This window comes from Lolium rigidum, chromosome 7 (genome assembly GCF_022539505.1).
Source record: "Lolium rigidum isolate FL_2022 chromosome 7, APGP_CSIRO_Lrig_0.1, whole genome shotgun sequence".
In the NCBI taxonomy this organism is placed as follows: Eukaryota; Viridiplantae; Streptophyta; class Magnoliopsida; order Poales; family Poaceae; genus Lolium; species Lolium rigidum.
The window spans coordinates 164,013,730-164,031,847 of record NC_061514.1 but is presented as its reverse complement, the minus strand read 5'-3'; the positions used below and the strand labels follow the sequence as shown (position 1 = coordinate 164,031,847).

General features: G+C 46.0%; 2 protein-coding genes across 14 annotated transcripts; one reads left to right on the top strand and one right to left on the bottom strand.

Annotated features, from left to right (window-relative positions):
• Positions 1 to 1,564: 1,564 nt before the first annotated feature.
• Positions 1,565 to 7,572, bottom strand: LOC124672579. 13 transcript variants are annotated; one of them, XM_047208788.1, is made up of 5 exons: positions 6,521 to 7,572; positions 6,294 to 6,358; positions 4,847 to 4,920; positions 3,575 to 3,710; positions 1,565 to 1,701 (listed from the first exon to the last, which is right to left on the bottom strand). In XM_047208788.1, the coding sequence occupies exons 1-5, from the start codon at positions 6,613 to 6,615 to the stop codon at positions 1,688 to 1,690; spliced, it is 384 nt and encodes a 127-aa protein (XP_047064744.1). In that variant the 5' UTR covers positions 6,616 to 7,572; the 3' UTR covers positions 1,565 to 1,687. The 13 variants fall into 13 exon arrangements, 5 of the variants coding, with proteins under 5 accessions (XP_047064744.1, XP_047064743.1, XP_047064745.1 ...); XM_047208787.1 differs by lacking the exon at positions 1,565 to 1,701 and adding an exon at positions 3,290 to 3,501; XM_047208789.1 differs by lacking the exons at positions 1,565 to 1,701; positions 4,847 to 4,920 and adding an exon at positions 3,290 to 3,501 and having other exon boundaries at positions 6,294 to 6,355.
• An 8,350-nt stretch (positions 7,573 to 15,922) lies between these two features.
• LOC124672225 (UDP-glucuronate:xylan alpha-glucuronosyltransferase 1-like) lies at positions 15,923 to 17,843 on the top strand. Its single transcript, XM_047208494.1, has 2 exons — positions 15,923 to 15,987; positions 16,085 to 17,843. The coding sequence occupies exons 1-2, from the start codon at positions 15,923 to 15,925 to the stop codon at positions 17,841 to 17,843; spliced, it is 1,824 nt and encodes a 607-aa protein (XP_047064450.1).
• Positions 17,844 to 18,118: the final 275 nt, after the last annotated feature.

Genomic DNA, 18,118 nt, shown 5'->3' with positions numbered 1-18,118 from the left:
AAAGGTCCAGGCCCGCATGGCCTAGGGCCAACCCGAATGCAACCGGCGGACAGCGGCGGAGGTGGCGCGTCGGGCACGCAGGTGCGCACCCCAGGCCACCCTCAGATCTAGAGGATCCGGCCAGGCCCTGCCGGGCCCAGATCTGAGCCCACAAGCCCAGATCGGGCCGAGCCGCCTGCCAGGCCCAGATCTGGGCCCACAAACCCAGATCTGGCCGAAACCCTAGGGCTCAAGCCCGTGGCCGCCGGTGGCCAGAGCAGCATCATCGCTGCCAGCATCCGAGCTGCCGCCGGGCAGAGCCCAACCAGCGCCGGCCGGGAACCGACGCCGCAGCGCCCCCCCACCGTGAGGCCGCGACCTGCCCCGACGGGCCCGCCTGACGTGCGGGAGGAGGACGGCCAGAGGCGCGACGAGGGGCGAAGAGGCGCCGCCGCGACCGCACGCTCCGCCGCCCGCGACCTCGGCCGGAGCCGGCGCCGCCGCGCTTCAACGCTGCAAGGAGGATGCCGCCCCGTCGGGCCTCCAAGCACACGGAGAAGAGGAGCTCCGCCGCCGCCAGCACCGCGCAGGCTTTGCCCGGCGGCTCGCGCCGGCGGCGGCGGCAGGGGAGGAGGGGAGGCGGCGGAAGTTGGCGGGGGAGGGGGGCGCCCCGGTCGCCTCGGGGTGGCGACGGGAGCGGTGTCTCCGATAGCTCAGCTCATTCCTTACAAATCTCATGCCGGAATGTCGGCCGGCGAGAACCGGCAACGAAGTTGCAGCACTATGCATCGCCTCCTGATTTATGCACCCTTCTCTCTGCTCTGTCCTCCTCAATCCTATATTCGTTGAACGATTTGTGTCTCTGATGTTGATGTAGATAAATTCAAGGTTCAACTGATGTTGCAGGTGAAGTATGGATCTATGATTACATTACGAATTTACAATTTTTAATATTTCTTTGATTTATGATAGCCACTGCATCCAAGGAAGTAACGATATGCCAATCTAAATCCCTGACCTTCTCATGTTTAATTGTGCAGAACTGCAGATGTTTTTTATTTATGAAGACAAGATGTTTGCTGAAAATCAAACAGACCCAGCTGGAAATCAATCTGGGTTATTTTTGCTCCACCGTCTACTCAATATGTCCTTTAATACGTTGTTATCGTCCATGATAAGACATTCGGTTAGTGTACCTGTTCGTAATTTAAAAAATTTAAATAGAATGAGTTTACAGTAGTTGTCTTCCAGGTCTGCGGAAACTCTTCAAAGAATTCTGGACGTATGCTGCGGATAGAGTTATATCTTATGATGTGGAGCAATACCTTTGTATGAGGAAAATATGCATAGTAAATTGATTTGTATGTATGGAATTTGGGCATCCCCTTTATTTTTTAATTATTAGCTTCCACTTTTCGTGCACATGTGTGTTAGCATTTTAATCTTGACTAGCAGAAATGGGCGCGGCGGCACGCCGCACCAACCGTGTAATATGATGTTATCAATAATTTTAAGACCACATCTGAATTGATAGAAGTAATGCATATTTTTCTGTTTAAACCACATGGGTTTTAAGATGAAGAACAAAAAGATATTTCTACTACAAGTTAAGATAGCGGCATGGAAATGTGCTAGAGACCGGATGATGAGCATGTAAAATAGCTCACATGTTTATTACCAAGATTTCTTATGTTGTGTACACCTTACATCATGAATGGAGATCTGTGTGTGATAAGAAAAAAGTTTAAAACACTTATGCTGTGTTTGGATGCATAGAATTAGAGTGTGGAATTGAATTGGACTAAAATTCCAAATCCAAGATGGAAATGTATTGGCTTCTAATTCGATTCCGTTGTTTGGATGTGTTCGGAAATTGTTGTTGGAATCAAATGTTGTAACCAATTCCAAATGTTGTTTGGATGAACAAACTACGTAATTCGATGAATTTTGTCCACCGCACCTGGCCGGCAGGACGAAGCTGCCAGGCGCACCAGGAATCCCCTCCAGGTGGCGGTGGCCGGAATCCCCTCCAGGCGGCGGCGGCCACCAAGCGGAGCGTCAGGGCGGAAGGGAGTCGGCCGGATCTCCCGCAGGCGAGCTCGCGGCGATGCGGTTATAGGGCCCGCGTGGCGGCAGCGGTTGCAGGGTCGTGGTGGCGGCGGCCACCAGGCGGCGCATCGGGGTAGGAGGGAGTCGGCCAGATCTCCTGCAGGTGAGCAGGGCCCGCGCGGCGGCGGCGGTTGCAGGGCCCGCGCCGCGGCGGCGGTTGCAGGGCTCACGGCATTTTTACAGTGTTTGCATAGTTTTGATTGAATGCCATCGCTTTCAGCATTATTTTGATCCTAATTGTTAGATAAATCATCTATTGGTCAACCATGTAGATGCAGATTAAATGTTAAGTTCAATCTCGTCGCAAATTTCATTACACAATCAAACATACATAAGACAGTACAATCTCTGGATTCCATCGTATCTAGAGCAGGACACACACTTGGTAAATGAAGTCTAAAAATTCATTGCATAACCTTCTTGATTATGTCTACTTGCAGGGAAATCGATATTTCCGTAAATCAGTATTTAGAAAAATCACATATTTTCGTTCACAGGAAATGAGGATGATTTTGATGTCTTTGCCAACTGTGTTGGGCCGACCCCGACCGATAGACTCTTTGTGCAAGGCTGTTCTTTTTCATACTCTAGGCAGCCGACATATGTGCAGTCACAAAGCTGCTCACCTTCATAGGAAGCATAGATGACTCAGAAAGTTTCAGTGTTGAGGTCCGATTGAAAAGGCTCCGTATTGGCACACCTGATACTGATATGCGCTTCTTCTTCTTTGGTCTTCAGCTGAACTCGGGTATTCTAAGCAAGGAGGCAACCTAAACTTCGTAAAGATGAGTTTTAAAGAACTATTACCTCTGTTTTAAAATGTAGCATTTTAAAAAGGCTTATATTTTTAAACTGAGGTAGTACTTCAGAAGGTCATCCCAAACATCACTGGATTTCCTATTTTTTTATGTGTTATTCAAAGGGTCAACATAGAAAGAACGGTCAATTTCGGAATTCCAAGCTGACAGGTGTGCGCACACAAGTGAAGGCTAAATATCTCGGAACAACAGTTAAGAACTGGGAATGAGAAATAGAAGAAAATAAATACATGTGAAGTCCAATGCTAGGTAGGACATTTTTAAAAGTACATTTTTAAAAATATAAACCTACTGGAACTCACAAGTGTAGAAACCAAACTATCACACGTAAAGAAACCAAACTATCAGTTATCCCATATATCACGCAACAATTTCCACACTTATTAGATTGTACAGTTCGCCATGTTAAGAAACTTAAGAAGTCATACATTTCAAGCACGAGTTTCTAGACTTGATTGCAAAGCTCGCCATGTTAGAAAACATAAGAACTGGTACATTGGAGGCCATGGATTGTGCTAAACCCAGAACACAACGCACAATTGGCCAGCTGGAGGTCTAGAGGAGGACAATGGGATGACACGCTAAGATAATTTTCCTGGTACATTATTTGTCTTGGTAAGCATCAGCATCATGTTCGTCGTCTTCATATTTGGAGGAGAGCAGATTACCTCCTTCCCTTAGACGGAGGAGCTGCCTTTGTGGTGGCAATAGATTGGGTCGACTTGATCGACTCTTCAATGGCGCAGTTGATGCGCGCCTTTTCTTCTGACACTTCGCCATGAGCTCCACCTGCTTGGTTTCTATCTATAAAAAAAAGAATAGCCTCGTGTAAAAGTTGGTATCTATATAAAAAAAATATAGGCTCGTCTGAGATGGTGGCGGAGTGTATTGTGCAGAACACAAGAAAGAACATTATCTGGGATACACTAAAATACACATTTGTCATCTAAGCAGAGAACATGAAAACTTGAGCATAAAACAATGCACATCACACTTAGCGTCATATAAAAAAAAGATAGAAAATTAAGATGCAAGTATTTTAATTTTCTCGTGTGTTTTTCTCATGTTAACTATAGCTAAGATAAAATAGAAAACCTGAAAACAGATGCGAAGGCTTTAAGAAGGAAAGGTGACAATTCTCGTAGAATACAAACTTGGCAGAATCAAAGAGTCCTAAGTTGGCATTCCATTTCTGTTATAAGGTTAGATAGATGTGTCTTTCTAATTAAAAAGTATTTCCTCTGTCTATCTATTCTCTGCAGGCTTTACTGAAAATAAAGTCAATTTTTATACGGATGCAGATGCAAGCATAGAGGTAGAGCACCAAGAATCTGATGGTATGCTATATTGCACCCCATCACAGCACTTAGAACTCTTCAATAACAAATTTGAGGAGGGATAAGAGCATATCATTGCCTTGGACACTGCTTTCAACAAAACCACAAAACCAAGTGTTTAGAATTCTTCATTAGAAACTCTGATTGATAACAACATATAATTGTATTGTACACTGCCTACAACATGCGTATACTATTCAAGTATGGACCATGCTCTGCCCTTCTTAAGATCTTTGCTCTAACATATTTAACAAATAGAACCATGGAAGTTGGTAAAGCATCTGGGTATATCAAATTTCAATGAGAAACTGATATATAGCAGGAAGTGAAGTGTCCTATGGAAATAACAACAGTAGCCATCCTCAACTCTGAAAGGTTCTGGTGAAACCCACATCATACATTCAAATCCTTTTGAGGTGCACTGTATATTCAATAACTAAGGATGAATTAATAGAGTAATGCTTGAAGAAAGAAGCACCGTGCGCCCTTGATGGTGTATTTTTTGGTGTATATAGTTAAATATAAATTCCACATCGACTTAAGACTTCTACATGCTGAAATAAAAGGACAAAAGAAAGGACAAAACAAAGAAAGGGGGCGAACCAGGGAGAAGAGTAGCAGTAGAGGCCTCCCTAGAATTGGAACATAGACCAGTTTCAGATCCTGCGCCGTGGGAGCTGCAAGAATAGGTGAGATCAGGACAATAAGGAGCCAGAGAGAGGGTACTCTAGGTTTACAAAGGAAAAAAATGGTCGCACAAAATAGTAGAAAAAACTGGGCGAACTTGATGGGCCTCATACTTAGTTGTAACCGGCCGGTTAGTGGGTTGAGTTCATAGATTCAGATCAAGTACAACACTGGCTTACATCTATTTTTTCATCACCACTCAAAAAATGTTTCTCCTATCATTTTTTCTACTCTTCTTTATGTTGTTCCAGTGCTTTCTCTGTTGAAATCATTTTCTGTCGCAAATGGAGGCGATGTGAGGTGATAGAGCTTCTTCCAACCATCTTGTTCTGATCAATCGCTATGTTCCTTCGTCTTCTCCATTATTCTGGGTACTATAGGAGATGTCAATAGTGAGTAGGCAAGATTGGGAGGGTGATAATGACGGGTGTGGAGGGGATCTGTTGCAGATGGAGAGAATTTATATGGAGAGCATGGTTGTACAGGCCGCTGGGACAGCGACCTTGATGGCGTAGGTGAAGCGCCGGTACTCGGCTCCACCAAGAAGAGACAGTAGGCGACGCAGCGGGTGATGGCAATGCAAATCTACTGCTGCAGATTGTGGACACGCAGGCGTCCTCTTGGTCAACATCACTTATCATCGCATATGTTAGGTAAACATGCTCTGGAATATTATGTATAGAATAACTGAGATAATTAGCAATAAATTGAATAGATGTGTAATACTGACTGCCCCCTTATTCATATAACTGCGCAGTTGGATAAATTCAGAACCGTGAAAATTTCTAATCAAACAGGATCAAAATGTAGAGGGCAGTGGCATTTTATTTGCTAAGGCTTATACACATTAAAAGCACAAAGAACAACATTGTTCACAGGTAGCATAAAAGTAATACACTACTATTCAATACACGGCTGCCAGCTTATAGCAAAGTCCACAGAACATAACTCAGCTCCATCAAAGGGAAAACAGAACACTGTTATGCCACATAAAAGTTCAGGTTATTGCATAACAGATACAAACTAAGCACTGCACTGTCTGTATTATTAGGTAAATGAACGGTAACCATCGATCAGTCAAAAAAGAATAGCATGAATAGTCAGCATTAAGTAGGTAGCAACATCATATCAAACCAAATCCATATGTTCTAGATGTAACGACATGTACATACATGAGATGCACAAGTGAAACTACTGACCATAGCATAATATGAAACCAGCTACTGATGAAAAGTACAGGTAATATAGCTTTACTACCATTATAGTGTTTTCTGAAGACACATCAACTCATGTGGGTAGCTTAAGCACTCAATGGTTGCAGATGCTATCTGTAGATATATGAACTTAGCTGTCTTAGCATTACCTTGCTCCTCCAAGTAGTCACGAATAGTCAGTTCATGGTTTGTCTGAATTATAGTCTTGACCCTACTGTCAATTTCACATAATCAATCCTTATTACTCTGTACATACCAATGGCAATCGTTGCATCAATCAATATACATAAACTTACCATAGCAGTAGTTAGGGAGAAAACGTGGCGTCTGGAATAACCTTAACCTAGGAAAAAATAATAATGAATAGAAATCTCACCATGGAAAAACGTACGCTCTGTTGGTGCAAGTAGGAGGCGGAGTCACAACTTTGGCAAGCATCAGCGATACCATTGCATTACTGGCTACTGACATCTCTCTAAATTTGGTGGAGATGTGCCCAGCATCAACAGATGGCTAAGGCCCTTCCCTCGGCGATTTTGTTGGACCTGCACGCGGACCTCTACCATAGTGCAGATAAGCCCGAGAGATAATGCCAGAAACAGAGGAGATCGTACCTGCGCTGATGCCGGCCTTCCGGCACCCCTTCTGATCGATGTTGAAGAAGCTTTCCGGGAAGGGCTTGATAGTGTCGATCGAGACCTCGTCCGCTAGCCATGTTGTTGTTCTTCTTGCCCCCTCCTCCTGCTCCTCCACCGGGCTCTCGACGCGAGGCGGTCCATGGCCGCGGGCATCGCGTGTTCCTCTTTCGGTGCCGAGGCCGCTTGTGTCGGAGTGCGCTGGCGCGGCGACGATGTCGGAGGAAGACTGATCCCAGGGCAAGGCTGCCGGTCACGAAGAAGCTCGTCCGAGATGAGAAAGGGGAGAGCTCACCCGGGTAATAGATCAGGTAGACGGGTCCACGGTCCTCGCGGCGTCGCAGCTGCATCAGCCATCGATGCAGAGCGTGCTCCACCTCTACCCACCGCCCCCCTCGCCTGCGCTCCTCCACAATTCTTCTCCTCTAGCGCTACTACTACTCCCCTTTGCTACCATGGCAGCCGGTGCTCGACGCGGATGTCCGTGACCACGTCGGCTTGCCCTGGCCAACATCTGGTTGACATCGACATGGACCGCAATTCCAACCCGCATCTACCTTGCCGTCCAAGCGGAAGTACGTCTGGGCCTAATACCTGTAAAAAGCAAACTAAGAAAATCAAGTACTCCGTACTTTGGATTCAGTTTGGGGGATTTAGAAATTGAAGAGGAACAAAAAATTTGTGGCTTCTCCATAGATGGGACTTGGAAGAGAAAGAGTTCGAGGCAGAGCGCCTACGAAGAGGAGAGGAGGCAGGCAGCAGCAGCGCCGGGCGAGGATATCTAGTAGCAAGCACTCACCATCTTCTTGCCGGAGTCAAACGCCAGGGTGGCGGCCGGGTCGTCGATGGGGAGGCGCCGGAGCCGCGGCACCGTGCGGTGGCACTGGGCGTGGCCAGGCCGCCAGGGAGAGGGTTGCGGGGCAGCGCTCCGGCCATGAAGCAGCAAGGCGGAATGCAAACTGGATGGTCGGTGTCGATGAACAGCGGAGCTTTGGATTATTCACCGTCGGAACCTGCACACCGCTTTGACTGCTTTTGGCAACGCTACAGCCACACGCCAAAACACCAAAAGCAGCCCACATTGAAGTAGTATGAAGAAAGGTAGAGAGATGAAGTTTTACAGAGCACTGAACGTGTACACGGAAAGAAATCAACCCAATTAGTATAACAGGTGTCGCAACCGCGTTAATTCTCAAGGAGGCCCAAAATTCTGTAAAATATCGAGGCTGTTCACGAATTAGTATAGTATTATTTGTTTCTATCTGCATGTACTGGTTAGGATCATGTAGTTACTTCAGCCGGTGTGCAGGGTGAGATGCCTATAGGCCGTGCGAAGCGGTGAGAATGGCGAGATGCCGAGCAGTGGCGAGAAGCTGCTGTACATGCCAGCGATGACTAACTGCATGTTCATGCATGCTAGCCGGCGAATGCCTTTCCTGGAGCGAATCTAGGAAGAGCAGGTGAGCTGTTAGTGCAGTACGTGTATGAGTTAGTGGGTTCAGAGTTAGTGGAGTAGTGGGTGAGTGTGTGCATCCTATCGTGTAGTGTGTGAGTCTATTTAATCATCTGTAAGCATGTTTACTTAGAGCCACACCAGAGAAATAGAGAAAGGAAAAAAGGTCAGGCTGCGTCACACTGCTGACACCAAAAACATTTCTTGTGTTCTTTCTTCTCTTCGTGAGTTAGCTGTGAGAGATAGCTGAGAGGTAGAAGAAGAGGGGCTGCAATGCAGCCCCAACAATGTGTTTGTAGTAGAAAAAACAACTTCAGATTGTTTCAGGAGATGTAACTATTTTCCTTTCAGTCTGCTTCTATCTTTTACAATATATCACGGTTTATATTTATACATTTAAAGTTAGCCAGAATTCTACAAGTGATTGTGAGTGTACTTGCATGACCAAGCAGTTATGTATGCTCCTACAGTTAATTATGGCACATGAACCATTCATGTAAGTTTCTCCATAACAGGAACATTTCTTAGGCTTAGGTCAGATTTCTTTAACTGTTGTCGAGCAGACATGTCTATATCACTATCCCTTTCGTTTGAGACATCAGCAGGTTTACAAACAAATGGTAAAGGACGGCCTTCATTATTCATGTAGTAAGGATGGCCCTTGGTACTAAAGGAAACCGTACCTTTTCAATTAATATCATACACAGACTTCATTTGTTGGAAAAATGTCATGGAACTTCACAAATGAATTAGTTACTACAATTGTTTCATCGGTTTGACAAGCCTCATGTGTCGCTCAGTTTCTGTATTTATAGTTTGTAGAACTAACGCAATCTGGAATAATCAATTGAGTATGGCAGTTACTTCACGACACAGCCTAAATTTTTATTGACAAGCCTTCTTCTTATACATTTGCAAAAGCTCAACAATGCCATAATTAGAGGTCAAATTATTTGTGACATTTTTGCTATTATCTTTTATTTGTCATTTAACAGTGCAGCTCAACACTTTGAAGTGTTTGGCTTTAATATCCCGCAGCAACGCGCGGGGTGTTGTCTAGTATGTATAGTTAGTGGTTACACAATTCTACTCATACCTATACCCACGGTTTATATATTTTAGCCACACCCATACCCGACGATACCCGTACCTATTTGGTACCTAGCGGGTAGATCAAAAAATACACAAGTCATTCACAATTTCACATTCATCAATACCATACTTTACAAAAGAAAATTTTAACTATCTCAACTCAATAATTAGTTGTCAACATGACAGTTATTAAAATTTAAAATCACAATCTCATACTCAGAACTCATAAGACATTAAAAGTAGACGAGTTACAATGCAAATTGACATTTGATGACAATTGATGGTCGTTTTGTCTATATATTGGATCTCTATGGGTATTGTATATATGTCAATATAAATGGGTATGTATGGGTACACCCACGGCTACAAGGCTATATTTGTGCCCCTACCATGACTTAGCGGGTAGGGTATGATGAGTTCAATCCACGGAAATAAAAGTGTGTTCATATCGTGTTTATATCTTTTATCTCTAAATAGGAACACCACACTATCTGATTTCTCTGAGCTAGCTGTGGTGAGTCCATGTCACCCATTTTACTTACCCAGTCGGTTGTGACCTTGTCATCCTCCGTGCAGCGGTACAGTAGGTTCAACGTTCCAGGCTTGCGACATGACCTTAACATTAGGCAGAGCTTTAGTCCATCCGCTGTTGGTTAAGAGCATCTCCAACAGACGCGCGCATCTTTGACGCGCTAATTTTTTTTATACATGGCCGGTTTTTGCTCTTTTTGGGCGCGGATGCGTCTGTGGGTTTTCCAGAAGCACGAAAAAATACAGCGCGGAAATAGCGTTTTATCATACGTGCTAACATACAACATCAGAAACTAGTTTTGCATCTATATTGATTAAAAATAAGGGTCAAACATACTACTAAAATAGGTTTATAAAACAATGACAAGAACGACAATTAAACGTATACAATAGAAACATCTAATCGAAGAAGTCGTAGTCCGATTCCGACGACTTCGGCGGCTCGCTCAAGAACATATCCATCCAACGGTCGTCGTTGTCGTCGATCATCGACGGGCTGGCTTCCTGCGCCTCGATGAACCGCTTGCGCGCTTGAATGGTGTCCTTCTTCATCCTCTGCTCTGCTTTCTTCTACGCGTAGAAGACGCGCTTGTCGAGGACATCCTGCGGGAAGGCGACAGCCCACGACTCCATGGCGCGCTCATCTGACTGCGCAATGGCGAGGCGGTGTTGAAGCTGTTGGAGCGCATTTTTCAGCGCCGGCGCACTAAACTCGCGGTTTTACCGGTGCCTTTTAGGGCATCTGTTGAAAATGCTCTAATCTATTCGTCAGTTCATCTTCCTGCTGCCATTTCCTCACAATTTCCGACTGCTCCGTTCCTCTTCCTCATCGCCTCTTAACTGCAGCCAAAACACTCTACAAGAAGTTGATCTGAAATCGAATTAGGGAGTCGACCAGTCCACGATCTCCACTAAAAAGGTAGCTGATCAGCCTTATTTTCCCTTTTAAAGACCCAGGCGAGAGGCGAGACACCACAACACTGCCGCAGATCTTCGTCTCGCTCCCTTCCCCCTTGATCTAGATCCGGTCGGCAAGGACCAGCAAGTCCAGTCCTCAAACCGGCGAGGTGTCACCGCGCCACAAACAGAGAGCCTGGCCGGCAAGCTCCGTCACTATACGCACGCCCGGCGCACACCATGAGACTGACTCACGTTACGTGATCAGAGCATGATTGTTCGTTGGAGGGGCATCCGTTCTCTACTACTGCAGTGGAATGGTCATCGGTTATGACTTATGCATCTGGAGGCCCGTGTTTATACTATTTTTTTTATTTCACCTCATATGAGTTGTCTATGTGTGGAGATCTCGTGCTTGATTTCAACATTTCAAGTTCTGATTCTGAGTCAACTTTGTTTATTCTGAAGTGCAGATTCAATCTTGACCTCACATCGGTGAAAATTTTGTGTACATGTCCTCTGCTAAGTACTTTAATTATCAATCTTGGTATCACAAAATTTCAGTAGATAAGTAACACCGTCAGGCTTCATACTCGAGACATGGCCGTCATTATGAATAACCCAAGGTGCTCCAGTAGTCCAATCTCCCCATTTGCTCTTTTTTTCATGAAGCATAAGCGCATATTGCAGTGTGTTGTTGCAGCCACCTCTGGTAATTTCAACATTCCTACTGTATTCTATGAATTAGAAGAAACCATTCTGCATGTCAATCCCCTAATCAGGTATCAACCATGTTCTTCTATTTCTATTGCATTCCATTATCTACTTAATCTGGAATCACATGTTTTATGAATAACATGCAGGTGTAACTATTAGTATGTCAAATCCAGATTGTCAAACTGTCCCGTTAATTTCTATTCTTTCCTATTATGACCAAATCCCAATTGGTAGATCTGAGTACCGCAAGTTGTACAGACTAAACCCTCCAGGCTCAACTCTCATTACAGTTATCGCACGCCGTGAGCATCGCTTCATGTTCGGGTTTGCAAATACAATGGGTTGTTTTCTTCAGGTGACGATTCTAGCTGAAACAAGGTGTGCTTTCCTTTCTTATTGTTCCTCCTAGATAAAGAACTGGAAAACACCAACTTTAATTTATATTCCTGTAATATGTGCTGCTACTTAACTTCTGTTACCACATACGCATTTCTCACAAATATTATTTGTTGAAATCCGAGTGATAAGTTACTACTGATCAACTATTGTTCATGTTCGCTATAACAATGACTGTTTCAATTGCTCACACTTACATTTGATACTTTGTTCACCCTGTAAAATCTCGTACCGCTTTATTTTCAGTAGTCATCGTAATGCATCTCATGATCTAGTGTTATTTATTTGAAGATGCTCTTTGGCTCTTTCATGAAATCAATCTAGAAATGACTCCTCCGTTGGTTTCATAAATGACTGGAAGTCTGGAACAGCATCCGACCTCTTTGGCTCCACATTATGATTCCTTTTTAATCAATTGCAATAAAAAAGGTGCCATTTAGGTGAAGACTAAAAGGAGATGGTGCCAATATAGGACAACCAAAATGAAGTCGTGCGTGTAACTATGCATCTCCGAAGTTTCATTTTTTCTTCTACAAGTGTATAGAGTGTAATTGGTGAAGGCGCCCATGAAAGTAATATAGTGAAATTCCAACGATATGTATCATGATGTTTGTTCCTTTTTTCATTTTTTAAATCATGAAAACTTCAGAATTTTTTGCTACGTCATCACATTTTTTTAAACTTATATCTAGTCCTGCGGGATATTATCTAGTAAAAGTAACGTACGTACCCACAAATATCCATATCTATGAGTAAAATTGCCATCTTTATATGCACGGGTGTCACGCGCATTACGCTGAACTAATCTTTCCAAAGGATGCTCTTCGTGTAGTTGTACCCGTCGTGCCCTCAACAAAAAACAAATTTTTTTTCCTAAAAATATAAAAGGTGTCGGGCTGTAGCATGACTTCAGCGAGAGGAGCAAGTCTGCGCATGTTCAGGAACACGGACACATTGATTTGAGGGCATAATGATTCGCCTTTTTGTTGATTGAACTGTCAAAGCTCAATGGACATTTCCCTGAGACACAGCCGTCAGAGTTTAAGAAAGCAGCGTTGAAGTATGGAGTTAACTAGCTGTATGTAATTTGGTATTCTATCAGTTTCAGCTGGTTTGACAGGGGTACAGGAGAAATGGATTTCCTACGCCAAAGGTCGGCCGGATAGAGTACAACTTTTTGGGTCCATTCATGTCTCTCTAATCTACTGTGTAGCAATCATGTAGAACAGACTGTCATCAGCTGGAAAAAAAGAAAGACAACGACTCTCATCGCAACCTCTAGTTTTTGTAACAATTTTATTTTGTCGAAATTGTATCTTATAATTCGAGTTTAAATACACATGCACTTCTAAGTAAACTGTGATATAGATTTGATCTCCAGGGGATCCCCAAATTTTTGCCACAAAAGACCACATGACTCAATGAATTGTCAAAAAAGACCACCTACGAGTGTGAATGCCAAAAAAGACCACCATGCTGCCACAAGCTCCGGCGGCATGGTGCGCCGTGTCACCTGGGGGCCGTGCTGCCACGACGCTGGTGATCTTTTTTGGCATTCAGGTGGTCTTTTCTGCTAATTCACTGAGCCATGTGATCGTTTGTGGCAAAAATTCGGGATCCCCTATATTTTGACTCCTTTGGAAGTGGAGAGACACAGAATTTGCAGTGAAAGCGAGGGAGAAGACAGAAGACAGTGGATTCTCTTCTCCAGCAGCTTCACTAAAATTTGCTCCATTAAAGTTTTTGTTGTCTACAACCATACAACATTGAAATACTTCATGCACCTAAACAGTATTAATTTCGTGGTTACAAATTGGATGAGAATAACAATAGTACCCAATCCATGTCGTAGGGCAAATTTCCTTCTCGAGAGAATATCTTTGTGATCTTTTTCATCTTCAACCTAGTTGCAGCTACCATGATCTTGTGATTACAGGAAATATCCGCCAAATGAAAATCTATTTGCATATTTTCTTCTTCAGATCTATTTTTATCTTCTTCGACCTTCTCCATCGCTTCCTCTATCTTCTGAGTTGCCTCGCGAGATCTAGCTCTAGCTTCTCTTCGACCTGCTTCTTATCATTGATTATGCAGTTCAGATCTTTGAAAATAAACTTTTTTCTTTGACTCAAAATATTTATACTCTTCTTTCACACCCCGAATATCGCATTCACACGTCGATTCCTAGAACACGATGCGTAAATCAAATCCAATTTGAATAATGTGGCAAAACAAAAAATTGTGCAAACTCTGTGAATTACACATCGCCATACTCGGAAGTGGTGTTTCTGACACCTTCCAGGGGATCGTCGTCCCTGTCGTAAGACTACGAGAGCGGCGACCTGACGAAGATAACGACAGAGAGCGGCGATTCAGCGAAATTGCCTATCGGGGAGTAGGCGCGGCAGAGAGAAAGGGAGTCGTAGAAGAGAGCAGATCGGGCATGGGGCGGGTTCGGTACAGACGAGGAAGGGTGGAAGAGCCAGGTGGTGGAGGCGTATGTGATTGTGGAGGAGAGAGAGCTTGGTGGTTGTGGAAATGGGGGCATGGCTCGATGGGGGTCTTCGGTGGAAATTGAGTATGGGAGGGGAGATAGTGGCTTGGGGGAGTGGCCTATCAGCTCGGTGGAGGCGGACGTGGCAGTAGTGTAGGCCGTCGGTGGCGGGAGTCGAGTAACTCGGTAGTTTTCAGCATTGCTTTGGCCTCCCACTTGTACCAAGAAAAAATAGGGTGTATCTTTTGGAGTACTTATTTGAAGGTGGTGTTTTTAGGAACACTAATAATGAGGGCCGTTTAGGGATTTTATTGAGTTTTTTTCATGATTTTGCTAATTATAAATCGAATATAAATTAAGTTAGAGCTCAGTTGACTCCTTAGGGTTGGTGAGGGTTGGATCTAAATCACGATTTGTGCTGTCATGTGAGTTATACTAGTGGGTTGCAACTGAGATATGCTTGGTTCCAACTGAGCTTTTCCTAGCTACTTAGTTAGGATGATGCTATTTAACTAAAAATGTTAATAATTTGCCAAGCCAAATTTAGCTGCCATAGTTTATTTGGCATGTGTTTGGTTTTTTCCACATTTTAGCTTGCCACACTTTATTGCATATATAGTTTATTTTTCATAGACTCAACTTTTTTGCCATTTTTTTATCAAAGTTTGGCTTCAATATTTTAAGTCACATTTTTTGGGCTAGCCACAAAGTAAATTATGGCTAGAAAGCAAACATGCCCTAATTGTCAACTGAAAAACTCATCGTTTTCTTTTTTCTTTTAAAATTTGTTCAAGGAGCGGTGACGGCCTTATAGGAATTGTGAGTAGATTTAGGTGCTCATGATCCACTAGTTAGTTGGCGAATTTAATTTGGATGGAAAGTTAAAATACGTGTACAGTCATCCATACACGAATCAAACCAAACTTGCTAGTATCTCTATCTGGATGCAGTAGTTAATCAGGAGCGACATATATAATCGATGGTGCCAGCTAGATAGGTGAATGACAGTTTTGTTACCCAACCTGCAGTTCTGTCAGCAAACAAAAGCTGAAAAGCACCGGGACATGAAATTCCCAGAACAAGTACCAAGTACATACGTACTTGATCGATGAATGTAATCGGTCACTAGCGCTAGATGACCTCTTCAACGATACTATGTTTGTTTGTTGCCTCACTTGCTTCTGTACTGGTGCCAACTGCCGCAACTACCTAGCCCCCTTGACTGAGCAAGCAAGCTAAGGTCTCTCACTGCATTTCATTCCAATATATGCATCAACAAAAGCTGGGCTACTTCTACTTCTCTAGCTACGACGGAGCTCACGCCTGATGCCAAATGGTCCCTTATTCGTTAACTAGCATTCCGACCTCCAAATGGCCGACTCTGAATTGGAGATAAACTAAAGAACGTATGTAGAATAAGCGCTGTACGTGCATGTAAACATCGATCCATATATAGACAAGAGACAGAGCAACGCAATCGCAAAGACTTAACTGTATCCCAGCCATTTGGGCCATCTGCATACATGCTAGTTCTGCAATACTGAACCCAGATCGCCAACGAGAATGGCTGCTCTCTTGTCTCCGGAGCGCCACCGAGCTGCTGCCATCCTGCCATTCCTACGCACACTGTACGAAGAGTTCCCTCTCGATCGACCAAATTCCTGTTGCTCCTTAATAACTCATTTGGGGTTTGATGCATGATCATGATGCGCCTATTGTTTGCAGAGGAGATGACGGTGCATCTGCAAGGAAGAGGCCGACGGCGAGCTCCTCCTCCTCCTCAAAGAGCGGCAAGAAGAAGAAGCTGGCGATCACCTTGGCGCTCTTCGTCTCCTCCACCTTGCTCATGCTGGCCATCCTCAAGACCAGGACCCTTCTTTACGGCCGGATACTGAAGCTTCACCATCGTCCAGCTCCTAGGATTACTGTTCCCAACGCCCCCTACGCCACACATCGGCACGTCCACTGGGGCAGCGTCGCCGCTTCCCTGTCAGACACGACGAGAACGGCAGCGGCGTCGGTGGCTCTGCTCAACTTCAGTCCGTCGGAGGTGAAGCGGTGGAGGAAGCTGAAGCTGACCGGCGGTTCATCGGCAGTTCGAGCGGTGCGTTTGCAGCCTGTGGACACCAGCGTCGTCACCTGGGCCTCACTGTACCCCGAGTGGATCGACGAGAGCACCAACAGCAGCAGCACGTGCCCCACCCTCCCCGACCCCGAACATCTAGGAGGCCAGCGCTTCGACCTCGTCGCCGTCAACCTCCCCTGCGAAAACACTAGCAGCAGCACCAGGGACGTGGCCAGGCTGCATCTACAGCTCGCCGCCGCCAAGCTCGCCGTGGAGGTGCATTCCTCGCAGGTCCTCGTCGTTTCCGACTGCACCCCTCTCCCCAACCTCTTCCCCTGCAAGCACCTCCTCCGCCGCCGTGGCCACGCATCGCTCTACGCGACCCGCCCCGCATACCTCCGCCGCCGCGTCCGCCTCCCCGTCGGCTCGTGCGGCCTCGCCGTACGCCTTCCCACTCCCGACGAACACCGTGATCAGACGTCGAAGCGGCGTCGAGAGGCTTACGCGACGGTGCTGCACTCGTCGGACGCGTACGTGTGCGGCGCCATCGCGCTGGCGCAGAGCATCCGGCAGCAGTCCGGCACGAGCAGGGACCTGGTGGCGCTGGTGGACTACAGCAGCGTGGGTCCCGAGCAGAGGGCCGGCCTGGCGGCGGCCGGGTGGCAGGTGCGGGCCATGGAGCGCATCCGCAACCCGCGCGCCGTGCCCGGCTCGTACAACGAGTGGAACTACAGCAAGCTCCGGCTGTGGCAGCAGCTCACCGACTACCGCAGGGTGGTCTTCGTGGACGCCGACCAGCTCGTGCTCCGCAGCGTCGACTTCCTCTTCGACGCGCCGGAGGTGAGCGCCACGGCCAACTGCCGGACGCTCTTCAACTCGGGCGTCATGGTGCTGGAGCCCTGCAACTGCACCTTCGACATGCTCATGGCGCGCGTCGACGACGTCCGCTCCTACAACGGCGGCGACCAGGGGTTCCTCAACGAGGTCTTCACCTGGTGGCACCGCCTGCCGCGCGCCGTCAACGTCCTCAAGTACTACCACCACCAACGAGACGGCCATGACGCCGCCTCGCCGCCATCGGCAACGTCGGAGGAGGAGGAGAAGCCGTACGTGATGCACTACCTGGGTATCAAGCCGTGGCTGTGCTTCCGCGACTACGACTGCAACTGGAACGTGCCGTGGCTGCAGCGGTTCGCCAGCGACGAGGCGCACGCTCGGTGGTGGGCGGTGCACGACCGGATCGAGCCCAAGGAGCTGGCCACCAGATTCTGCGCCCTGGAGGCGAGGCAACGGGAGGCGCTGGAGTCTGACCGGAGGCAGGCGGAGATGGCCAACGCCAGTGACATGCACTGGAACCGCACCATCACCGACCCAAGGAAACTCTCTCCTTTCACAATGACATTGGCACCCACCGCTTAAGTAATACTACTTGCATGCTTGCTTGGATGCACGGCACGGTGGTACTTGTAAATTTTATGTATTCTAAAAATTATAGCTCTTGCTTTCAAATTTTAGTTCCCTTTGAACAGCCTTCAACTTTAGTGGTTAGGAGGGGGAGAGGGAGAAGCCAAAACACACCTCAAAAATTATGTATATAGGTCGATCAAGCCTATGCACGGAGTTACACAAACGTGACCACCCAGTGAAATTCTCCAAACTCTGTCCGACAGATGCACAGCTATACACCTTAAGAC